The sequence below is a fragment of the Macaca fascicularis genome, chromosome 5 (genome assembly GCF_037993035.2).
Source record: "Macaca fascicularis isolate 582-1 chromosome 5, T2T-MFA8v1.1".
NCBI lineage: Eukaryota > Metazoa > Chordata > Mammalia > Primates > Cercopithecidae > Macaca > Macaca fascicularis.
Window position 1 is genome coordinate 160,628,281 of NC_088379.1, and position 27,067 is coordinate 160,655,347.

Here is a 27,067-nt window from a genome sequence, read left to right on the forward strand (position 1 = left end):
AGTGAATGTGTCCCTTAATTTTTATAGGACAGTCCCCAGCCTTTGAGGTATTGTAAAATCTTATCTGGTATGCTATAAAACATATAGAGAAGAAAGAAGAAATTTAAAAACAAAACTATGTATTTAGAGGTTTATCCTTAACTCTCTTTAACCTTAATAGGAGCCATATGTTTAAGCCTCCATAACTATTTTCTAAGTCTATTGTCATCCCATTTATATGTTTCTGTGCAACACACTTTTCTAAATGTAATGGTATAAAATCACAACCTTTTATTATGCATGGATTCTGCGCATCAAAAATTTGGATAAGGCATACCAGGAATACCTCGTCTGTGCTCTATAATCTATGGGCCCTCAGCTGGGAATACTGAAATGGGTGAGGGTGCCTGGAATAGCTGGGATTGCAACGACTGGAGCTGGAAGATTCATTCCAAGACTGCTGCTTCACTTACATGTCAGATTCGTTGGTGGGGATGGCTGAAAGGCTGGGTTTAGCTGGGATTGTTAGTGTTACATGTGGTGCACTAGTATGTATTTCTTATGAGGTGGTTCATTTCCCACTGAACAAGACTGGTGGAAGCTCCGTGACTTAGCCTTGGAAGACACACAGCGACACTTCCGCTGTATTCTATCCGTCAGAGCAATCATAACTCTGCCCAGAAGAGAGAGGGCTTAGGGCCCATGAATCAATAGAAGGAGTGTAAAATAATTTGCAAGTATGTTTTAGAAGCATCACAATACCTTTTTTCAGATTTAGTTTCTGTAATTGCATTTTTTTAGAGGAGGACTATCTATTTCTTTCTCTTTCTAATCTGTTTGAGGGGGCTTGTAGCATCAAAGTAAATGTTAAAAAATAGAGACTATTAACAACATTTTCAGTGATTTTCACACAAATACATTTTATAATTAAGATGTGTATGTTTGGTGTGGAGGAATTTTATGGCATTTTTGTTATTTGTATAGATGTATTTTTAGATTTTTGTAAGTTGGAAGAATTATTTATAGTTAGTTTCAAAGATAGTTACCTGGGTAACGATAGGCTAGTTTAAAAGACCTATAAAGGGAGTCATTAATCATACCTTTTTATGTGTACTAACCTGCAGTCCTGGGAAATATCTGATGTCCTTAAGAGATACCTGTGAAACATCACAGAGGCAGAGTGGAGAGTATTTTTAGTAGGGAAACTTTAAGTATGTATCGGAAAGGAGCATATTGTGACTTAAACATTGTCTCATTTAATCCTTATAATAACACTTTAAAGAGGAATCTACAATTCACCAGCAGACACGAGCAGTCAAGACTCCTATGTGTCAGTATTTGGAGTCATGTCCATGTGGCTTCAAAGCCCAGGCTTTTTCTGCCTTTTGCCCTGCTACCTCTTGGTATAGAATTGAAGTGAAAGAATAGAAAATATTTTCTTTTTTTATTTTTCAAACTCTGTACTTTCCTCTAGCACGTCACTTGTGGAAATCATTCATCTATTCACTTATTCCTATTGTTTTCCTCACTAACATCCATCCAGTCAGGCTTAGAAAGCAGCAGGTGGGTTGGTGACAGAGACCAGTGGGCTGAGTGTAACCGTGAAAGTCGGTAGGTGACAAGTGAACATGGAAGCAAACTTCTAGTACCCCTCCTTTCCTAAGCCTAGAAGCCTATGATGAGAAATGGGCTATACCACAAGTGGTCCCAAATAAAATATGCCCTTAGTAGGTTCGCATTCAAATTTTTCCCGGGAGTCAGAATTCTGCCTTTGCCTTTCATTATTTCACACGAAGTCTGTTACCAGTGAAAAGAGATATGCTCGGGGCACAATGTGTGTCTTAAACACATTGTGATTTAAATCTTGCTGATTAATTTGAAAAGCTCTCTAAGGAAATGTTGGGGTTGAGAGATTCAAAACTGGAGAAGGGGAAGAAGGCAGCATGGCGTGGAAGGAGTAGGAGGGACACTTGCCTTGTCTGCATGACTTTGGTTTTTATGAACAGAATATATTTACATTTTAATTATGAAATAAGATAAAAATGCTATGGTAAATTTAACATATAATAAGCTGGAGTAACTATAGGAAGAAAAACTGGTTTAACCAGAAGAATGCTCACAGAAAGCAATAATTCCTCAATCTAAATATGCTAAAGTCGCGGTTGATATTTATGGGCAAAAGAGTATTTATTCTATCTATCTATCTGTCTATCTCTCTAACTATCTATCACTTGTTATATGTGTAAATTCATATTTTCCTAAAAGAGACAAAGCCAGATATATAACAGACATCTAAGTTTTGCTTGTTAATGTAAAACTTTGATGAAGGAAGTTCTTTAAAAATAATCAAACCCTGCATTTTATAGGTGAAAATATGATCAGAGGGAAGTAAAGAGACTTAAGGAAGCCAGACTACCAGTTACTAGTAGAGTTTGTTAGAATACAAAGTTCCTAATTCACAATCTAGTGCTTTTGTTTGAAAATTTTGTAGAATTCATATGACATCTTAAAAGTAAATGAGTCTGGGAAGTTTCCAGCAGACACCTGAAATTACTTATTAAAACTAGACAGAACTGAATTTTTCTGATTTCTAAATTATATCTAAGTTACTGAGTTCTTGGTCTTCATTCAAAATGCATGTATCTAATACAACTTTTTAAAATGTTTGAGTAAACATAGAGTTTGAAAATAATGAACATGGTATCATCATTGTCATTTAAAATATCCCCACTTTAGCTTGCTTTGTAGTAGCAGTAATTTCAGTATTTGTGAATTCTTTAAGATCATCAAGTAATCAGACCTTTGAAGATTCCATTGTTAAATATCCTGCTTTGGCTAGGCAAGGTGACTTATATTTGTAATCTTAGCACTTTGAGAGGTTGAGGCAGGAGGATCACTTGAGCCCAAGAGTTTGAGAATCAACTGGGCAACATAGCAAGACCCTGTCTCTACAAACAATTTAAAATTTAACCAGGTGTGGTGGTGCATGCCTGTAGTTCCAGCTACTCAGGAGGCTGAGATGGTAGGATCATTTGAGCCCAGGGTTTCGAGGTTACAGTGAACTATGATGGTGCCGCTGCACTACAGCCTGAGTGACAGAGCAAGACTCTATCTCTGAAAAATAAATAAAATAAAACAATCTGTCTCAGTGGTTTTCCAAATCATTGGAGACTTCCAGAATTCCTAAAATTTTGCCACAACATATCCCAGACTGCCCCTTATATCTAGGCGCGGCACAAATCTGATCTTTCATCAGTCTGGATTTTTAGTTTCATGTATATAGACATCGTCATCGGACTCAAGTAACTTCCACTTACTGCTTCCTCTGTCATTTTCTGCTTAAATATTACAATTTCATTTCCTCAGTTGTAAGTCATTAGAACAGTGGGATAGTGTTTGGTATAAAGCTGTTTTAATGTAAAATGTCTAAAAAATATATTTAATATCCTTGGAGCTAGCTTCATTTGCCCTTCTTTGTCAGTGTTTGGGAAAACAACTCCAGGAGTCCAGAAATTATGTCTGTCTCACTTGATGGAGAGATGGCAGGTTCACATAAACAGCTCATATCCCCCTTGCTATGCTGCTGTGGTAACTATGATCCCTGTGCATGGAAACTTGTTTCAGATGTTGAAGACAGACACAATTAAGATGGTTTGTGTAATAAACCTAAATGGAAAAGAGTTAAGAAATGTGACTATTGATTCTGCACTAGTCACTTTTAATTGCATATGCGGAGTAGAGGGAAGTTGGCTGGAGGTTTTGAGGAAAGGGGTGGTGTGCTGAGGGTGAATGGTAAAATAATTTAGACAGGGTATTCAAACGATGCTGACAAGTAGGAAGTGTTTTACCAGTGACTGGGAACATCATGTTATTTTTTGCTTTCAGATGCGAATTGGACTGCATTCTGGATCAGTTTTTGCTGGCGTTGTTGGAGTCAAAATGCCCCGTTACTGTCTTTTTGGAAACAATGTCACTCTGGCTAACAAATTTGAGTCCTGCAGTGTACCACGAAAAATCAATGTCAGCCCAACAACTTACAGGTAGTAATTATGTTAAACACCTAGAATCTCTTGTTTTTGTTTATATGCAATTGTCATTTTCCCCATTGATTTGATTCATTGTTCATAATTTTTTTCTTCCTTAATCATAAAGAAAAAAGAAACGTGATAACTTTTATCATCCTCACTTTAACATTTTTACACTGCTTATTAGCCTAAGAATGACTCGCCTGAGGTGTTTGTGGCCCAGCCATAAATCCATGACAGATATTACCTATTCTTCCATCATTGCTCTTTTAGAAGCCTATATTAACACTCTCAGTACATTGATAGGTGTTCTGACATCAGCTAGTACACTGCAGTGAAGTTCTGGCAGTAACCACCCAGACTGAGCACAGTCATAACCACAAGTTAGAGGGCACAGACCCCAACAAGCCTGCCCTTAATTCAGATGCTAGCCACCCTTCAGGACCTAAGTGTGCATTTAGACTGACTGAGCTACAATTTTGGGGGTTCCCATGAACCTCTCAAGTTAGATGATTAGCTAAAATGACTCAAAAATACTTAGGGAATTGCTATACTTACTATTACAGTTGTATTTTGGAGGATACAAATCAGAACCAACCAAATGAGGAAACAGATTGGGTAAGGTTTGGGAGGGTCCCAGATGCAGAGCTTCCATAGAATCAGAACTTATCTCCCTCCGACCACATCAATGGGCTTACAAACCAGGAAGTTCCACCGCACTGAGCTTTGAGTTTGATGTATGGAATCATTGTTTTCATTATGTAAGCATGATTGGTTGAATCACTGCCATGTGACTGAACTCAGACACCACCCCCACTCTCCTCCCCAGAGGTTAGGCTAGCACAAAACCCCAACCTTCTATCCACAAGACTGATTTTTCTGGGGCCCTGTCCCCATTCTGAGTCATCTCATTAATATAAACTCAAATGTGATCCAAGGGCCTCATGGAAAACGGATACTCCTATAACTCAAAAAATTCCAAGAGTTTTAGAAGCTGCCTCCCTGCAATCAAGGACAAAAGCCAGTCAAATGCCCTATCATACAGGGAAGAATTTACCAGAGCAAAACTAGCTGGTCATCAGGGATTTTTCAAAGATGGCAATTTTATGGACTGGCAGCAAGTGTTAACACAGTCAGAGGAGCCATGTGTCATCTAGCGTCAGAAGAACCTCTATCTTCACTGTCTCCTTGACAACATGTAGTGTACAGCCTGCGTCAAAAAATCTGCCATTTTGGTATCACTTATCCCTTTAACCAGAAATTAAACCAATCTGTGGTAAGTAGAAATATATCTATCATGTACATTTTGTCTCACTATACTGGAAACTCTTAAGTAACAAAGAAGTTTTTCAGATCTATACAGTAGCTAAATTACACCAAGCAAGTTAACTTTCCTATTCTCAGAGATAACTCTTTAATAGCGTCTTCTCTCTTCTTCTTCTGCATTTATTTATTTATTTAGTTTTTGAGACCAAGTCTTGCTCTATGGCCCAGTTTGGAGTACAATGGTGCAGTCCCGCCTCACTGCAACCTCTGCTTTCCAGTTTCAAGTGATTCTACTGCCTCATCCTCCCAAGTAACTGTGATTATAGGCGCCCACCTCCACGTCTGGCTAATTTTTGTATTTTTAGTAGATACTGGGTTTTGCCGTGCTGGCCAGGCTGGTCTTGAACTCCTGACCTCAAGTGATCTGCCCGCCTTGGCCTCCCAAAGTGCTGGGATTACAGGAGTGAACCACTGCACCTGGCCTTCTCCCTTCTTAAAGCACCAGCATCCTTTCCTTTCCAGCCCAGACTCTCAGTTGATAATCTTGCCTCATATTTCACTGCCAGATAGAAGTCAGATAGGAACTTTGCCATCTTCGTGCTGTAGGTTCTCTCAGCAGAGCTACCCCAGTACCCATCTCCTCCTTCTTTGTTCCCGTTACATTGGGCCAGCTCCCCTCCTGCCCCTGATTGATACAGCTTTACTGTGAGTGCTATTTCCTCTCACCTTCTCATTAACTTTTCTGTGGAAATTAACTCTTTCTCTCTATGATCAAATTTCTCTCTGATGAAATGATTATTCCCAACAGAATGCAACCATATCTATTAAAACTCTTGAAAACAAAACTTCCTTGTTTCTAAGTCCAGCTTCTGCTACAATCTTAAATTTCTGCTCTCTTTTATAACAAAACTGAAAGAAGTTGTCTATACTTACTATCTGTATTTTTTCCACCTCTTATTTTCTCTTCAACTCACTCCAGTCAGTGTTGACTCCACTCAAACGGTTCTTATCAAGGTCATCAGTGTGCCCTGCTAAAATCATTGTCAGTTGGCTGGGCGCGGTGGCTCATGCTTGCAATCCCAGCACTTTGGGAGGCCGAGGGGGATGGATCACGAGGTCAGGAGATCAAGACCATCCTAGCTAACATGGTGAAACCCCGTCTCTACTAAAAATACAAAAAATTAGCCGGGTGTGGTGGCGGGCTCCTGTAGTCCCAGTTACTCGGGAGGCTGAGGCAGGAGAATGGTGGGAACCCGGGAGGCGGAGCTTGCAGTGAGGAGAGATTGTGCCATGGCACTCCAGCCTGGGCAACAGAGCAAGACTCCATCTCAAAAAACTCTGTCAGTTTTCTCTCCTTATCATCTCAGAAGCATTTGAATAGGCTAAGAACTGCCTCATTTATACATGTTCTTCTTTAAATTTTTGGCACCCCACTCACCTAGTTTTCTCACTACCCCATGTCTACTCCTTCTCAGTGTCTCCTGTTGGAACTCCTTCCCTACCAAACCTTTATTGCATTGCCCAGAGCCTCTGTTCCTGTTCTCTTCTGTGTCTGAACTTTTATGACTCTAACCATTTTTTAAAAAATCTTTAGCCCATCCTATGATTCTCCGCGGAGCTACAGACACATATATCCTATTACATATTTCCACTTGGATGACTAATTGACATATTAAAATGAACTGGACCGAATTAGAATGAGTGATTTCCCACACAGACTGATGAAATCCACTTCCTTCCCACCCAGGCAAGCTTACCAATCACCTTAAAATGATATCACCATCCACCTAGTTACTCAGACCATCGACCTTACAGTGATCATTTCTTCTCCTCTCTTTAAAGAGACACTCCTTAACTATCATAACTATAGCAACAACCTTCTCCTCACATACACTCTCATTATCCTATTTCATCTTCTCAGTTCACACCTGTATCTGAAATTGTCTTATGCAGTATTTATTTATGTGTTGAGTGCCTGCCTCCCTTTGCAGAATGTTAGCTTCCTGTGGTACACATTCTATATTCCCAGCTCCTAGATAAGCGCCTGGAACACAGAAGGAAAGCAAGAAGTATTTACTGGTTGACTGTTGACTCCTGGATATGAAAACAACTCAGTATAACCTAAGAATTGGAAAAATCCCTGGGTTTCATTGTAATGGTAATTGGCCTATGGTCCTACTGGGTATAATAGGTAGGGATAAGATTCCATACCCTGAGATAATATGATTCTACTCTCTCTGTAAGCGTTAAGAGGAATCATCCTATTAAGTAGGAGTCAGTTGCCTGTCCTTTCACTGATATCTGTGTTTCTCTTTCAGTGTGCAAAGATGTGTTATGTGTGTATGTGCATGCTGAGGAATCCTACCTTACAACAAAACTTCTACACATAAAAAGCATATTTTCCTTTTTCTTCTATATTGATTGTTTTTAACAGTATAAAACTAAACTCTTTAGAAATCTGGCATTTTGTATCTCAAAGTCTGGTGGTCTTGAGTCATGTTAGGAGGCACTGATGTTAACTACTCATTTTTCTTCAAAATATAATTCAGGATGTCATGTATTTCAGCAGAGGACCACAACACGTTGGCATATATTTTTGGCAACAGGACAATGCTCATGACTTAAATCTTAGATTCACTATATTGGCAATGTTACTAGAAATGCACGTACAGGTTTTTATAGCATAGATGGTGTTATCTTTTAAATAAATTTTTTATTACTGTAGTAACACATACCCATTTCAGAAAATTTACAAAATTAGTAAATTATAAAGTAAATAATAGGAATAAGTCATAATCTCACTACCCAGAGATAGTAACTATTAACATTTCTCTGTCTTTGTTTCAGTTATGTTTATATGCACATACATGGATGACACTGAAATTTTAATTTAATTTATATTGAACTTCAGCTCATTTGCTGAAGTCATTTCTACATTTTATAGACAAATATGATATATCTTTTTTCCTTTTGTATTGATTTCAATAATAATTTACTTTCCTTTTATTCTCATATATGAGGTATTTATGTCTTGCCTAAGGGAAAGCAGTAGTTAATACTGTCTTATTTAGGCAAAATATAAATACTTAATGTGAAATACTTTTAACAGCTTTTTAAATTCCTTTCTTTGAGAGATACTTCACTTTTCTTCCATATACTAGGAAAATGTAAAATAATATAAATAATTTAAATTTCAGTTAAACATCCAATGCTTTGGGAAATTTAGTCAACAGTAGGGGCATAATTTTAGTTTTACTCAAAGTATAGTACAAGAAGCAGATGCTGAAGAAGGTGTACAAATACAAAACGCAATTTTCTTTGGAGAGCTTTATTGATGATACATTAAATTCTGGAATGATATTTCTTTAATAATACAATAATCTGTTTAATATTGAATGTAGCTTCCATGATATATTTCTGAAATACAGGTAAATTTAGGACACAGAATACATACCTATACCAAAAAAAAAAACCCTGTATCTTCAAATTTCCACTTCCAAATTCTAACCAGTGATTCAAAATGTAGCAGGGTAGTGACAATTATACATTACTGTCTTTTAAACATTGTCAGGAGTTTTACTTTAATTTTAGGGGATAATATTCTGCATTTTGTTTGTTTTTTTGAAGTAAGGAAAACTATTACAGACTAATAGAGACTACATCAGATCAGTGGGTCAGTGGATCCATGTCTACTACATTAGATCCAGGTCAGTGGGTCAGTGTTAGAGGTTTATGTGGTGATCCAGGGATCATTAGAAACAAAAATGGCAAGTGGGGAGGATGCATGGATGCTGTCCAGTGTGTGGAGTAAACAGGCTTAGGATCTCTTATTTGTAGGACAAGTCTGAGCACATTGTGCCAGAGAAGCAAGAATTGAATTCTGTAAGAAAAAGAATGAAGTGAATAAAGGAATATAGGAAAGATAACAGAGAATTGGAGCATTGATAAAGTAATTTGGGGAAAATCGTGTCTGGTGAACAAGGTGTAGAGAAAAATGTCCGCTCTATGAGGACATTTGGGCTGTTGCTGCCTTTTTTGGGTGTTGCTGTCCTCAAACTTTCACCTAAATGGTTTGTTTTTCTAAATGATTTTTCTTGTCTATTCAGATTTTTAAAAAGACAATATAATGAATATTTCTAACTCCATAACATTCTAATTATGTTTGTCTGCTAAGTGTCTTTAAAAAGCATAGAAGTTGTATTCAGAAGACATGCCTTAGAGTCCCACACACAGCACTTACCAGACGTGCGATCCAGAGCAAGGCCCTTAATAAATTCAAACGATGCACTTTAAAGCCACTTGTAAAGGCTGAATATTTTTATATAATACATTTAAATATGAGATTATAATTGTCATTACCATATTTAGTAGGGAATATTGGGTTGCTGTAGATAGAAAAAATAATAGATTTTTATCAATCACCTATAGTTTTATACATTTTTATTTATTAGACTTATAGTTTTATACATTTTTATATTTCATTTTTAAACATATAGAAAAAAGCAAAGAAGATGACATTCATGTAGCCAATACTAATATTTCAGCATCAACATTTTGCCATATTTATTTCAGGTTTCTGTTTTATAAAAACAATAAATTGTAAATAGATATTAATATAATGAAATATAAATATCAACTATTACATGGTCCCTGTCACACACTCTGACACAGTGGATCCTATGTGCTTTATAGCTTGTAGGAGCTGAGAATATGTACTCTGTGCAGACAGTCTCCCAAATACAGACGCATGTTCAGCAGCTTCTCCACAACTCATTAATAAGATGTCACTTCTGCTTTCCAGGAAGGAAAATGGGTAGAGAGAGGCAGGAATATCACTTTCATTTAGGTTCTGTCAGGTAGAAAAATAAAGCCAGAGGAAAACAGATTCCCAATCAACATGTCCATATCCTTTTATGACTTGCGTTGAATCCACTCAGTATTATGTTTGTTTCTGGGATAATTTCCTTGATAAAATGTATACCTAGTCATAAATCTAGATCATTCATTTTAACTATTGCTAATGGAGTGGTTTGCTGGTAAACCAGCTTTACAGGATGAGGTAGAGAATCCACGATTCTAGCATTTGCCAATATCCTTGGTGTTACTATGTCTACTCTGGCAGGTTTCAGGCTATGGATAGCTTAACTGTCTTACAAAGTTCCTCAGTGTTTAACAACTGGTTCTCACAAGCCAGTATGAACCAGATCTAGCATGTTACTATATGTGCATGTGATATAATATGTATTCTAGAGTATGCATGAGCCAGACTCTATCTTCTACCCATGTTTAATTAGAGTATATCCAATTTTTCATTATTACAAAAAGTGATTCAATAGATATCTTAATATGTACGTCTTTAGATAATATAACTAAAAATGGTATTCCTAGACCATAGACTATACCCAGTTTCAACCTTACTAGGCATTAATTAGCTGTTCAGACTGATTTTACCAATCTACACTCCACCAACAGTGTAGGAAGGGTGCTATTCCCCAAGGCCTGATATTGTCAGACTTACTGTTACCAATATGATAGGTGTGGGTGGCGTGATTTCTAATTGATGCTTAGTCAGTTTTTAAAAATTAATTTATTTAATTTTCACAACTGTCCTAAGGAATATGTACTATTATTATCCCCATTTTAAAGCCTGGACAATGGACATCTTTGCTGCTAGAGCTATCAGACTTTGAAGCTTATACTTTTAATACTGTGTAATTCTATAACTTTTCATTACATATTTTCAAATAACAGTCACTCAAAAATATTTATAAATTCATGACTAAGACATCATTTTCATTAATTTTATTGTTTAGCAGATTACAGATTTATTGATGTACTGATGAAAATTAAACTGTCTTTCTTGAGACAGATTTCTATTCGGTTGGTTTCTTCAGTACATAGATGATGTCACAGTGCCAAAATCTAATTCAGCATCATCATTCTATTTAATTTAGACATGACATTACAGACTGGTGAATAGAAGACCATGGTCTGTTTGGGTAAATATAATAAATGCTTTTCTGTAGAAGTTGGTCGAGAGCCCACAACTATGCAACATTTTTTCGTCCATGGTCTGAATATTAGGTTAGAGAGAAGTCTTATTAAGTTCTCATTTGACGGAAAGCTAGGGAAGCACATGGGACGAGGTACCAATAGCTTAATCAGTAAGATTAGAATTTAAAATGAGTTTAGCATAATGAACAAGTAGTAAAGTAGCAAACAATATAATTTGGTAAACAGATGAATTTCCAGAGAAAAAATATTGCTAATAATCATTAGTAAGTAGAGTGGTGATATGTACAATTAAATCTCACTTGAGTCCTGCTAATCTAGAATTCATAAAAATTCTATTGAAAGATTCAAAAGTTGCTGTCACATCATTTTTGTCATTGTAATTTTGATTCACAATTTCTTGCCCATGATTACTTTCTTTGCCCGTGATTACGGTAATATTTACAAAATTAATGAATTAATAAATGGACATCTTACCTCTTTCAACTCAGGAAATCTTAATACTGTCATGGTTATGTGTGGATACTTTGCTATTATTAAATCTTTGGATTATTTTTTCACTACTGCAAATTGCACTGTTGTGTGGATATTATTTTTGCAAAAATGTTTTATAATTTTTTCCAATGTAAGTGAAATACGTTAGTTGACACAATTTTCTTATTGTGAATTGATTCTTCACTGTACTTCTGTGAAGATGTCTGTTAACCTCATTAGACTTTTTCTGTCAGTCACACCTAAAATCACTGGTTTATTAATATTCTCAGTAACATTCAGTTAGTTATATTGCCTTCTTTTTATGAGCTGATAAACATTTATGTCAGTATTATATTTTAATATTTTTATTTTAATATTTTCAGATTACTCAAAGACTGTCCTGGTTTCGTGTTTACCCCTCGATCAAGGGAAGAACTTCCACCGAACTTCCCTAGTGAAATCCCCGGAATCTGCCATTTTCTGGATGCTTACCAACAAGGAACAAACTCAAAACCATGCTTCCAAAAGAAAGATGTGGAAGATGGCAATGCCAATTTTTTAGGCAAAGCATCAGGAATAGATTAGCAACCTATATACCTATTTATAAGTCTTTGGGGTTTGACTCATTGAAGATGTGTAGAGCCTCTGAAAGCACTTTAGGTTTGTAGACGGCTAATGAGCAGTATTAAAATTTCAGGAGCCAAGTCACAGTCCACTCTTTCTCCCATTTAACATGACAAAGTGTACTCACTTCAGTACTTCAGCTCTTCTGGAGAAAAACAAAAAAACAAAAAAACAAAAAAAAACTTAAAAAGTTACTTTTGGGGGAGTATTTCTGTTATATAACCATCACTTACTACCTGTACTCAAAATTCAGCACCTTGTACATATATCAGATAATTGTAGTCAGCTGTACAAACTGGCAGAATCACCTGCAATCTCATATCCTGGTGGAATACCATGGTTATGAAAGTTGTGTTTGTGATAGTGTTGTCTTAAAAATGTTTCTAAATAGAAATTACATTCTTTGACGCCCTCAGTTCTTTCAAACTTTCAACTCTGCATTGTATTGCATTTTCTCATTTAACTGGTAGTATATGTTTGAATATAGGCTGACATTTTTTTCTCTATTGCACTTTCCCCTTTTTTTCTTTTTAGAAAATAAGCAATTAGGGATTAGATGCAATACAATTATAAAATAGTTCTGTAAATATCAAATATTATTTTTAGTTCTTGAAGTTAAAAATACTCTCCATAGTAATGTGTTTTATAACAATAAGTATTTCTTCTGTTTGACATATTTAAAAATTCTACAATGGCAAAAGCTATTTTAATCCATGTTAGCAATTTAATTCCTATCAATTCATTTTACTATCATAATAGCAAAGTATTCCAAATAAAAGAGGTTTCTATCTTCTATTAAAATGCAGTAATACTATTCAAATCTAATTGAGCTGGAAGCAACATGGGAGTAAAGTAATCATACAGAGGACTCACCATAAAGGACATTGGTAAAACATTTACACATGTACACACACATGCAGGCACACTTGGAACAACATGGACCTACTTCAGCAGACATCTTCTATTGCCATGCTGAGCCATTTAAAGTTTTAAGAAGAAAATCTAAGTACAGAAGTAGAAAATAAGACTTGTTCATTCGGTGGATATCTCATTTTTCTTGAGTATTTGTGCTGAACATTTTGGTGCATGTCTATGAACTAAGAATCAAGTTTTTGTCTCATTAAATATACATATATGAAGTGTTTTTATTCTACTTGAAATATCCTGATTAAAAAAGAAAAAGATTGTTAGTATTGATGAAGCAAATGAGGCAGTGACTACATTATGGAAATGTCTAAGTATTTTTTCCGGAGCTTCAACTTTTTTCTTTTTTTTTTTTTTTTTTACATAAACGTTTAAGCAGTTAGGAACTTTTATTTTTGATTAGGTCAGTTGAAGTTCTCTGGTGAACTAAAAAAATATACATTTTGGCTGGGGATAAGGATTTGATTTTAAAAAGAGCTCGAATTTAAGGCAAAAAAAAAAAATGAACGTTGTAGTTTTAAAATCAATATTAGCAGAGCCATAGATAGGCGGAACTCTTATTTGGGGTTCTGAGAAATAATTCAGTTTAAAAGTTATTTAACTGCCTCCATTAGTACCCAGGCTAGCCCATGGTGACATCAGGAATGTTCATTACTGATTGGCCTCTAGTATTCCAAGGGTACTACTATAGATATTACAATAATGCTGTTTACTAAGTGATAGCCCAATGTCTTACAGGACTGACTCTGACTCAATAAACACTCACCCTATTATTGGAAAGTACCAGAGGCCTTGAGGAAGTATAGTTACATCTTCACAAATATATGAAGTTAAGTCACTACTTACAAGGAAAACAAAAATGTAAATACATGTTTCTTTCTGGAACAGAACTCTTATCGTGGGGAAATAATAGAAATAAAGAAAATATAAAAGCATGAAATGGAATGTAGTCTTGATCAAACATTTCAGCAGACCTCAATTTGCACTCAAAAAGTTTATAATTCAATCAGAATTCAAAAAGTATTTTGTGTGTTTGTGATGTATTAGCATATACACAAAACAAATGAGGGGAATGTATATACTCTTGGTGAAAAGTTGTATGGGAGTTTCTTGTACCATTCCTGCAACTTTTCTATGAATTTGGCATTTTTATCTACATAAAAAATTACCAAAAAATATATTTTCACAGAGAACTTAAATCATCTGTGATAGGTTCCCCAGACCAGCCTACAAAGACCCATTAAACACAGAATAATTTGTAGATCTTAAAGAGGATGAACATACATTTCCATGACAGAGTCCACACGAAATTCACAATTCAGATGCTAAAAAATTTAAGGAATTTCCTTTTTTCTCTATCTTATCTGCTTTGAAGCATAGAGATTAGGGAGAAACTTTTCAGATCCAGACCACTGATGGTAGCCAGAGTAGAGACCCTGGAGAATAGATTCTTAAAATAAGTAACGGGCGCAAGTCAGAGCTTTGATGTATTGGGGATAGAAAAGTAGTGGACAAACAGCCTGTAATCAGGTTGGGGACTACTGGTACTGAATTATATTGCCATTTAACTATCCTAAAAAATAAGACTGGGTCTCAAGACTGCTTCCGTAACAGTTTCTCCTGAAAATCCAGGGGCTGAAAATCCTTCTGTTCTGGTTATATAGTTTCCATTCATGGCTTCTTGTCCTATTTTTTGTGTTAAGTACACTATATAAATTAGCTCCTTACACATTTTTCTCAGGCAAGCACAGAGTTATACTCAAGTTTCCTAAAGATGCTTTGCATCAAGAAGCAAAGGGAAATACAGAATTAAAATGTTTCTTCCCATTTTGCTTTGTCTTTCTATATCTATCTAGACTTTGTAAGAAAATGCAAAGTGTATTTTTAAGAAAACATAAATAAGAATAGATTCATTTACTCATTTTCATTTATTCATTCATCAAGAATTTATTGAATGCCTATTGTGTGCCAGGAATATTACTATTTTTTTTTTTTTTTTTTTTTTTTTTTTTTTTTTGAGACGGAGTCTGGCTCTGTCGCCCAGGCTGGAGTGCAGTGGCCGGATCTCGGCTCACTGCAAGCTCCGCCTCCCGGGTTTACGTCATTCTCCTGCCTCAGCCTCCCGAGTAGCTGGGACTACAGGCGCCCGCCACCGCGCCGGGGGGCTAGTTTTTGTTTTTGGTATTTTTTAGTAGAGACGGGGTTTCACTGTGTTAGCCAGGATGGTCTCGATCTCCTGACCTCGTGATCCGCCCGTCTCGGCCTCCCAAAGTGCTGAGCATGGCCCAATCTATCAAGAACGGAAAGTGAGAGACAAATGTAAGACATAATTACAACATTCTGTGGGAGCACAAAGTAGGGGACTTCGTTCTTAGAAAAGTCCTTTGGTCTTAGAGTTCATCAAGCAGAGAAGGGGAAGGACATCATCCAGGAAAATAAATTAGCAGACACAAAGAGATGGAGTATTGGGGGTGCATAGTACATTCTGGAGAGCCAGTTGCCTGGGATGAGTTGGGAGGGAGGAGAATAAGGACAAAAGACCATTTGCGCAAAAATCACCAAGGGGTATGTGTGTCATGTAAAGGTGTGCCATGATAGTTGTTAGTATTGCTATTGTAATATTAATATATAGTAATTAATAACTACATATGACACAGCTTTACATGACCTTAGTTATCAACATTACCATAATAGTAATACTAATAACTATAATAAGAGTTATTATTATTCACTTGAAGCACTTGTTCAAAATAGCTCTTACATAAGAAAAAATAAAAGAAACAGCAACACTAGTAAAATTAGATCCATTGGCTTCTGTCTCCCTCTCCAACAGTTTTAAAGCTACTAGATAAGAGAAACATCAAGTCTTAAAGGAAGAGAATGGTATGATCAGATGTGTGTTTTCCAAAGACTATCAGAAACAGCATAGATAAGGATAGATAGGGTGGATATTTACTTGCACAGGTGACTGAATGAACATCTGTTTTTACCTCAAGGGAAAATGATTCATTTTGTATCCTGGATATTTTACCATAAGTATAAGCATAAAGCTGGGATGTCTGGCATTGGAATTTTATATCACTCTCAAGGCTATTAGTCTTTCAGATCCTTTGGTAGGGAGGAAAGAAGAGTTGCTTCAGCATTTTAACGTTTCTTCCAAATTTCTTCCCTGATATTTCCAGCCACACCAAGGCAAAGACTTCCCAGCCCTGTCCCAGTTAGGTTTAAAGAAGGCATAGGATGGAAAAGGGTGGTCTGTGGTAGACCCAGCAAATCAAAGAGATGAATAAACAAGAGTGTCTGGTCTAAGTAGTGCCTGAGGAATAGACATCAGTCCTCTGAGATTACCAGCTGGAAAACTGCCCAGATGGAGCTTTAATGCAAAACTCCAGTGAAGTCTAGTGCTATATAATGCTTTAAATCCACCATCAAGCCCTTGTTGATGCAAATGTTAGTAGCCCAAAACAGAATGGGTTAATGAATTACTGCAGTGGTTTTAGGTGCATGGGTTATACCCACATAAATCATTTTAATAAGTAAAATTGAATCTTTGATACATATTTGTTGAGGAGCTTGTTAGATCACTACTTTTCACTGAACACTAAAACATGGATCATTTATTTCACCTCATTTTGCACTTCGATGCAATTTCACTCTTTAGGTGGTTGTACTTGGACAGCTAAATTAAGGCTGACTTTAAGGGTGAAGGGATGGAGAACACAGCATATGTGAGAGGTGGGAGGGCAAGATGCCTTGCAATTCCTGTGAGGAGGGACTTAACCATCTCCTCCAAAACAGAAATTCAGTGCTACTGAGACGGTAGCAAAGTGCAGTTCTCTTGTTAAAACACAGGCTAAAAGCAGGGACTGCTTAACTTACTAAGCAGAGAAAAGCAAAATGTCATTTTCAACCAAAATTGAGTGTTAGAATTTATGGTCTTTGTTATGATACTTTTCAAGACCTGGGAAATATTTGTATCCTTTAGTGAAAAGAGGAGGAATCAATTACTGAAAGCCATAAGCTTACAGCAACGGAGACAATTAGTCCTTTGTCATCTTTGTTGAGTTGTTTTCTTCTGTTCTTAGCACATCAGCTACTAGATCTTGGATGAACTGTTGCTCCTCTTTAAATGTTTCTTTTATTATATTGATGATGTGGACTCATTCAGTATTCTCATTTTAAGCTGCATTAATCACTGTACATTTTATTGCTATCTGTATTTCCCTCAAAATGGCTTTGCCAATAACAGCCACACCTGCATCTGTTTTGACTAGACCACAGAGCCCACACTTTTTTCAACCAAAACTATCCCATTACCTTCTTATTTATATCCATTTGTTTTCCTATATAGTGTCTGCCAAAATAGTAGCAAAAGCTTTATCAATGTATAGATTTCAGTCAGAAAAACCTAAGCAAAAGGAAAAAAAAAAAAGTGATATTCTAAAAGCCACACTTCTTTTATCACCAGTGCAGTTTTTTCCATCATCATAAACTTAGTTTTATGAAAATGTTAATATCTTGGATTTCAACATTGGAGTAGAAATCTGGACAAAATTTAAATGGCATATCCAGGACTTAATCTCAGATGTTCTGGTAGAAGATATTTAGATAAGGTGGTGGCTGCCTGTCAAGTTTTTTAATTTTTTTAATTACATAATATCAGAAAATTAAATCACAGATGAGTCTTCCAGATTGTGAGGAAAATTACTTGGCCAAAAATGACTTTGCATAATGCCCAAATCTTAAAGTATCTGCTCAGATGTTTGTTCCATCTGAAATGCTGCCAAATCCATCTGTACTGAGGAAAGAACTATGAGTTAGTTTCAGAGAAAGTGAAAACAAAACAAAGCAAAACAAAAAGGCTATTACAGAAGTTGGACAGCCCAATGTGTTAAGTATTATACACCTGGAACAAGAGCAGCAAAATTGAAGCTCTTTGGAAAGTTATGGCAACAGTGGTCTAGGTATTCTGGGCCTTTAGAAATAGTGATTCCCAGTGATACAGGGATGTGCAGCATCCAGACACTGCTTAATCACAGTGAGCTGCCATCTTCCCTGAATAAATTGTATCTTATAACATTGAAGTGAATGAAAATGTGTTAGTATTTGAGAATTTACTATTCCTTCACCTCCTTGCACATGTAAATTAAAGATGTTTTGGAAAATACGAGAACTTGATATTCACTTCCCTAGAGCACTATTCTCCAACCTTTTAGATTCCTGTGATCTATTGATAAAATATTGTAGCACAACAATTCTATAGACTGATACATGCTGCTCTCAATCCATATACTACATATTAGTACAGCTTTTCTTTTCTAAATGAGCATGAATATAAATAGAAATTTTCATATTTTCTTCACCTAACTCAGTGAATCATCTTTATATTTTACGTGGAAAACTGCTACAGTTGGCCAGTGGGTCTTTACTTTTATCACTTTGTGAACTGGATAAAAGACATAGACTATCACCCCTCCAAAAATGTGCATATGGCCCCATACAAGACACATATACTGCCAGAGCTTGGAGAACTCCCTAGAACCTACTCTTAGACCACCCTAGTGAAGTACCGTAGACCATATTGTCTAGATGGGACAAAATAATAAATTTGGACTAAGAACTTACTGTTTAGAGAGAGAAAATAGTAAATAATGTTCACAATGAGAAGACAATAAATAACTGACAAGTCTGTGACTTTTGATTTAGATGAGACCACTTTTGATTTTTGAGGAATAAAAGAAGTTAGTTTTTTGGTCCTGATACATAAAATGATTCATGGGGTTTCACATACAGACAATTAGTTTTCTTTTCAGCAAATATTTAACATATCTCTCAACATACTTTCACCAGTTTTTGGTAAATACACATTGCTGTAGGTATACCAAGTTTTTGTTATGTTTAGTAACTAATTTCATGTTTTCTGTATATATAAGTATAGCTATTGGACCCTGCATTGAAAACCTTCTTAGTACTAACAACACTCCTTTTATTATTACCTTCATAGTTGCTTTAAATGACACATTTATTTTGAGTTCTACTTCTGGCAGAGTTGCAAAGTCTATGAGAATGTTACCTCCTGTCTCAGAAGCTTGTTAGATATTGCTGCCACCTAAATATTGTAATAAAAGTGTTTAAATAAAAATCTTCTTAAAATTTAAAATGAGTTATGTTTGAAAAGAAAAATGAACTTTGTATCAAGAAAAAAACACCATTGTCCCAAGTTATACAAATATATTTGCTTTGATGTAGGTCTTGCTACTGAAGAGAGAGGAAACTTCCAACATAACAGTGTGGAAAACCAGATTAACAACTATTATGTCAGGCATTTGCTCTGTACAGATCAATGTATTTAAATCCCTTTTCAAAAAGCTATTGTTAAATAATGTACTAAAATAATCAAAATACATTTATTTCTAAAGCGCCTATTTCCAACAAAACTCATATCATACATAAAATCACAACTGTTTTAAAACCTAAATTTAAAAATAAAAATTGTTTTCTATTTATAAAAAACAAAATTTAAAAATCTCGGTTTTTCAAATCATATATAAAGTTAAAACTTTTTTTAAAAACACCAACTTTAGAAACAAAACTGTGCTTGGCTTATCCAAGTGTAGTGGTTTGTAGCAGAAACTGGGGGATAAATTTGTCTCCATTGCACCCTGTTGGGAGAGAGTTTTCTATGTTTCTTGACTTTAATAGAGGGCGGGGTTACCTACTACCTTTGTTTTATATTATCTTCTCAAAGATGTTTGTATAGCAAGCAGCCTTAGAAGACAGAGATAATGTCTCTCCCAAGAACAAAGAGCCGGCAGGCTTACTGCCCATTATAAAAGATTTGTGTTCCTAAACTCAGGATTTATCTTCTGCCGTGCAACTCACTGTGTGCAAGTGTAGTTTATTTATTTTCACGTTGCTGTGTGTGACCCAGTGAACCAGTGCAAGATAATGCTGATACTCTTGGTCAGGTGCAATAGTTGTGTGAGTCAGTGAAGTTCTCTTTCTCTGACCCAGGAGTCTCACGTCTTCTGCCAGCATCCATGAAACTGTGGCAGCCTTGCTGGTTAACTTGCAGGTAGAGTAAAATCTCAGGCCCTTCACAATTATTCACAGTTTGGAAATGAGGATGGGATGCTGACAGAAACTTGGCTTCCTGGAAGAGAAAGAGTAAGGGTATTGTGAGCTGATTAATGGGATTGGAGGGAAAAGTTCATGGGAATCGATGGCAAATATGGTAACCAAATTACAAATCAGCAGAGTGAGAAATGGTCCCCAATTTTATCACCTGCTATTGAGAGTGAATTCAGAAAACATTGCATGTCAAGCATCAGAAAGTGGGTTCAAAAGCAGTGGCCTAAACAGTGGCTTGGTTGTTGTTAACTGTCACTGGGTGAGCAGATTCTCTCTCCACTGGGCTGTCAGCCTCAAGTCTACTCCTCAAGCCTCAAGTCAACAAGATAAATTGGAGAGGTTAGACCTGTAGCCCTGGAAAACTCTCATAGGTCTTAACATATAACCATCCTGGGTTATGTCAGGCCTCTGAGCCCAAGCTAAGCCATCGCATCCCCTGTGACTTGCACGTATACGCCCAGATGGCCTGAAGTAACTGAAGAATCACAAAAGAAGTGAAAATGCCCTGCCTCGCCTTGACTGATGACATTCCACCACAAAAGAAGTGAAAATGGCCAGTCCTTGCCTTAAGTGATGATATTACCTTGTGAAAGTCCTTTTCCTGGCTCATCCTGGCTCAAAAACCTCCCCCATTGAGCACCTTCTGACCCCCACTCCTGCCCGCCAGAGAACAAACCCCCTTTGACTGTAATTTTCCTTTACCTACCCCAATCCTATAAAACAGCCCCACCCTTATCTCCCTTTGCTGACTCTCTTTTCTGACTCAGCCCGCCTGCACCCAGGGGATTAAAAAGCTTTATTGCTCACACAAAGTCTGTTTGGTGGTCTCTTCACACGGACGCGCATGACAGGTTAGAGGAAGGTTCTGACCTTCTTCAGACAAGAGTTACAGATATATTCATTTTATAAACAAAAATAGCCAAGTAATTATTTTAAATAGACAAATAAAAATTGTACATATTTTTGATGTAGAACATGATCTGTTGATATATGTATACATTGTGGAAAGCCTAAGTCAAGCTAATTTACATCTCCTCACACACTTTTTTTTTGGAGAGAACATTTAAAATCTGCTCTTGTAGAATTTTCCAATATGCAGTACATATTTATTAACTATAGTCACCATATTGCACAATAGATCTCCCAAATTTATTTCTCCTAAGTGAAATTTTGTATCCTTTGAGCAACACAGTGTACATTTACACTGACCACAAAGTAGAAAATATATGGCCCCTATGAGCAGAAACCGAGTAAGTTACTAGAACTTGGCTAGTTCATTTGAGAGATAAGGGCAGTAGACGCATAATGCTTGTTGAGGAAGAATGGCAATAGCTGGGAAGCCTTAAGACTGAGTCCTTCCTGCAGTCTTTCATGCCAACCTTGGATTCTTTCAGAGATGACAGTCAAAAGTCTCAGAGTGTTTTCCAGCAGGTCCTGGCTCCAATGGGAGCTTTGTTCCTTTTGGAGAGATTTCTCTGGAGGTGACGAACTTCCACAGGAAAGCATACATAAGGCATTGTTATGTGTTAAACTGTGTCCCCACAGAAGTGATAGCCTCAAGTACCCTAGAGTGTGTCTTTATTTGGAATAGGGTCATGACAAATATGATGAGGTAAGTTAAGATGAGGTCATACTAGAGCAGGGTGGGCCACTAATGCAATATGCCTGGTGTTCTTATACAAAGGAGAAATGTGTACATAGAGACGCACAGGAAAAACTTCATGTGAAGATGAAGGCAGAGAGTCAGTGTTACATGGATATACCAAGAAACACTACAGATGTTCAGCAAACCTTTAGATGCTAAGTGGGAGGCATGGAACATGTTCTTTCTCAACAGCTCCCAGAAGCAATCAGTGATGCAGACACCTTGATCTTGGACTTCCAGCCTCCAGAACTAAGAAGCAATAATTTCTGTTGTTTAAGTCACCCAAGCATTATGGTTCTTTATCAAGGAAACCCTAAGAAACTAATACAGGCATTGACTAATCTTTGGGCTTTTAATGCCCCTGAATTGGGTTTGCAATGCTGATAAAAGTGACTCACTGGAGAATGAGAGACTGACATTGTAGATGTCAGTCAGACCTGTAGACAATGTAGATGTACATTGAGGTCAGACCTGTAGCCTTGGAAAACTCCTATAGCATTTGCATTTAAATTGGGCAAGAACTTAAGTATATTTTCTTGATAATGGGACACCAAATGTCTCAGATTAAGGTGCATCCCTTTTTAAAAAATTGTCCCTGTGCCAGTCAATCCCATGTCAGGTGATGGGTACAAATCCATGCCCACAGTCGGAATACAATGCTGCTATGGCTGCCTGGTCAAGGGACCCCCAAAGCTGAAACAGGTAGTGTCAGTTATGAGGACTCTGCCACCTATTAGAGTGTTGGCCAGGTCGAATACACTGCAAATTCATTTGGTTGAGCTGCCTCTGTTGCTCATAACTAAAAGTAAGTGCTCCCCCCTTACTGGTGGAAAGCTACAAGCTACTCTCTATATCTTATACCTAACCCATCCCTCTCTCTCTACTCTGATCTCAGCTATTTTAAGGAGATAAATGATTAGAGATGAAGTCAAGCTCTCCCTGCCTACAAGTGGAATCAAAGGCCACAAGCAACTGCCCAAGTATAGCCGCGGGCAGAGACTTTGGGGAGGGGAGGGAAGCATAATTTCATGCCTCTGTTGTATACTGACACGCAGGGCCCTTGTCAGAATGGGACATGCAAACCTTCCATTAATAGAGTTTGGGCAGGAATTAGAGTAGGGAAAGGAGGCAAGTGTGATCTTGTGTTTGTGGTCTTTTTGGCCAATACAGTGTATTATTTTTTGTCATATCTATGCCTGAAATGTCTGAATATACATTAGAAATTGAAGTGCTCATACTACCTTGTCTAGGAAGTGGTGGAAAATCCTCCTGATCAGTAACAGCAGTAAGTAGATAACTGCAAGTACCGAAGGGGCCCCACAACCCTCATGGGCTCTCTGAGCCACAAGTCTCCATGTCTGATAGTCTTGGTGATTGGAGCCTCTTATGATAAATGGGGCCAGCCTTTACCCAGAAGTCTTTGTTGACGTCTGGACCCATCACCTTCTTGACACAGCTGTTAAATCACTTTGATTTAAAGCCTTTTTGGCTTGCTACTATGCTCCTTCAAAACTAAATACCTGACCCACGAAAGTCTTGTGGCTCTCCAGCCTGATATTTTCATTTTGGGTGGGTTGACTCAGACTCACTGATTAATAAGATGGAGAGGGTCTGACAATCCCTACTTGGTAAGTGGAAATGGCATATTCAAGAAAGCAGCTATCCCACTGCCAGCAGCACCTTGTCTTAACATAACAAGTAGCAGCTATCACTCTGGGGAAACCTTTATTTGTCACTTTGCCATTTACAGCAAAGCTGCTGGCTCAATGGGACCTTCAAGTCACAGATTTTTCCTGTGTGTCTGTGCCTCTTTCCCTGATGGTTCAGCTAACCTGAAACCCAATTGTGTCCTATTTTTACCTATTCTTAGTTTGTTGCTAATGTCCTAGCTGTTTGGTCTGCCATTTGCAATACTACATATTGGCAGATTGAAGGCACCCATTTTGGGGATCCTGAACGCTGGAAACAAATTGCAATCAATTATGTCTGTATTATTCATGTAAATTAACAACAGCAAGGACCTGTTCTGTAAGGACACTGGCTGGATCGTGCTGCCCAAGTGGTAGTACAGCTTGAACAGCAGCCTGGTCCTGTTTCAGTGTCTTTTCTTGTTCTAGGCCCCACTCAAAACTAGAAGCTTTTTGGGTTGCTGGATAAACGGGCTAGAGCAACATACCCAAATATGTTGTCTCCAGAATCCAAATAGACCTACTAGGCCTTGTGCCTCTTTCTTGGTTGTACAAGGGGTCAAATGCAATAATTTATCCTTCACCTTAGAAGGAATATCTTGACATGCTCCACTCTACTGGACCCCTAGAAAGCTTACTGAGATAGAAGCCCTCTGAATTTTAGTCCAATTTATTTCCCACACACTGATACACAAATGTCTTATCAATAAGTTGAGAGTAGTTGCTACTTTTTGTTCATTATGTTCAATCAATATAATGTTATCAATGTAATGGACCAGTGTGACATTTTGTGAAAGGGAAAGGTGATCAAGATTTCTGGAAACTAAATTATGACACACAGCTGGAGAGCTGATACACCCCTGAGGTAGGATGGTGAAAGTGTATTGCTGTCCTTGCCAGCTGAAAACAAACTGCTTCTGGTGGGCCTTATAGGCAGGTATGGAGAAAAAGGCATTTGTCAGATTAATAACTGCATACCAGTTACCAGGAGATGTGTTAATTTGCTCAGGCAACCAAACCACATTTGGTACAGCAGTGGAATTGAAGTAACCACCTAATTAAGCTTAAGAAAATCCACCATCATTCTCCAAGAGCCATCTGTCTTCTGCACAGGTCAAATAGGAGAGTTGAATGAGTATGTGGTGAGAAACACCATCCACTGTATCTTTCTTCTTTATATTGGCACTGATTTTTCTACTCCCTTCAGGTATGCGGTATTACTTTTGATTTAGTATTTTTCTAGGTAGAGGAAGTTCCAATGGCCTTTCTCACCAGGTCCTCATTCCACAGGTCAGGGAACCAATGTGGAGCTTCTTCCAGCTGTTCATTATGTACATGCCAATTATGCATTCTGGAACTGGGGAAATAACCACAGGATGGGTTCAGTGACAAAATGGACCCATTGTGATTTAAGCCTGAGCTAAAACTCCATTGAACACTTGACCTCCATTAGGACATACTCTAAATAAAGCACCACAGTGACCTTTCAAGGCTCTCAAATCAATATCAGTAACTCCTTCCCCCAAAGGACTGATTATTTCCTTTCCCCCATTGCACAATTACCCTGGTAAAAGGCTGGAGGTTCCTTTGGGGAAGAATGAGAGAAACATTAACAGTATACGTTTTTGGTGGTATACTGAGTGCATCCTCAAAGGGGCCAAGTGTTCCCTTCATTCAAGGGGCTCTGCCTTTGTAAACTGACTCAAATCTGGGAATTGACTGAGGGCCATGATTCTCTCTTTTTAAGATTCAAGTTAAACTTTTGTTTGCTTAACCTGAAAATTTTTGCTTACATATGTCAGGTAAGAATTTAGTAGGAAGTCTATCTATTTCATTTACAAGAACATCATGATTAACTAGCCAATGTTATATATATCTACAGGAGTCACACTATTCTGATGGATGCTTTGACTCTGCTCCCTATCAAGGTTACCACATCCACTTTGCTCTTGATGGTTGAATACTGCCACTTGGCCCCTGCCATCCCGGATTTTATTACCCTTATTGTCTGTAGGTTTCTTAATTCAGTGACTGCAGATTCCAAAGTAAGGTCTAGCCTACAGAAAAGAAATTATAGAGCCTTCAAGGATGCCAGTGCTCCTCTCACAAATTTATTTCTCACAGTATTGGCAAAGGTATGTCTTCTGGACACTGCCAGTGTGAGTGAGTAAGTCTTACATGACAAATCCATTCTAACATTTCAGTCTCCCTAAGTTTTGAATCCCTTCTTCTACATTAATCCAAGGAATGTCTGACATTTCCATTTCACTCTCTGTGGGCCATCTTGTGGTCCATGATTCAGTCAACCAACCAAAGAAACTTTTAGAGCCCTTTCTAACTCCCTAAGCTGCGACACTAAATGCAGAATCTCTGCACAGTGAGCAGAGATTAAATTCAATCTCTGCTGTCAATAAATTCAGCCTGATCCAACTGTATATTGCTTCCACCATCATCCCACATGCTTTGTATCCATTCTCACCATATTCCTTGGATTTTTGTCTGCATAAATTAGAAAACAAAAGTGGTTCTTTTAGAGTGTGATGCACCTCCTCTGGGTCATACACTGTACCTCACTTTCAGGGGCCTACTAAAACTAGAGTCTAGTTATAGGTCTAAAAGGAAAGAGGGATGGTCAGGGTGGGCCCTGAGAAGAAACAGCATTGTCTTGCATAGCAATACCTTGGAGAGACTATTACCATTTTGTCAGGTAATGCAGGGTTAACCCCTCAGATAAGGATGGAAAGCCCAATACAACTGGGGGTGGGGATGCCACTGTCATGAAGGGTTGGGAGGCCCCTTTGCAGGGGTTGGGGAATTAGTTCCACTGGGGCTGGGGAGGCCACTTTCAGTGGGGGTTGGAAGACTTTTTCCACTGGCAAAGAAGACTCATCAGAATTTAGGGACTCAATGTCTCCAGCTTCATCAGGATCTTTGCACATGTCTTTATCTTTAATTTAAAGAAACCCATTCTTTCTAATTGATGTCCTCACTTTAGCGTAGAAATCCTGCAAAGGTGGAAAGTCAACTTTGTTGTAATTTAGCCAGTTGCAGAATGAGGTTTTGTGTTTAATTTTTAGCAGTTTTAGTCCCGTGGCTACAGGAGATAAGGGTCTTTTTCAGGGTACACATAGAAGCTCTTTGATTATTTATATGGCTGGGAATTTGAACTTTTGCACTCATTCTTTTCTTGTGCAACTTTTCCAATGACATTAGGACCAACCAGTCTATGTTGTTATATGCATTAGTTTTCCAGAAACGTTCAAAAATATCATATACAAAGTCTCCCAACTCCTTACTTA

The 27,067-nt window shown here is 37.4% G+C and overlaps 1 protein-coding gene across 10 annotated transcripts in view; it reads left to right on the plus strand.

Moving 5' to 3' along the window:
- GUCY1A1 (guanylate cyclase 1 soluble subunit alpha 1) overlaps positions 1 to 14,239 on the plus strand; it is a 69,757-nt gene extending 55,518 nt beyond the window's left edge. For all 10 annotated transcript variants that reach the window (XM_015450950.4, XM_015450955.4, XM_005556147.5 and 7 more), the window contains 2 exons: positions 3,865 to 4,019; positions 12,140 to 14,239. In XM_015450950.4, the coding sequence (XP_015306436.2) occupies positions 3,865 to 4,019; positions 12,140 to 12,341 (357 nt within the window). In that variant the 3' untranslated portion in view covers positions 12,342 to 14,239. The remainder of the gene's footprint in view (positions 1 to 3,864; positions 4,020 to 12,139) is intronic.
- The last annotated feature ends 12,828 nt before the right edge of the window (positions 14,240 to 27,067 follow it).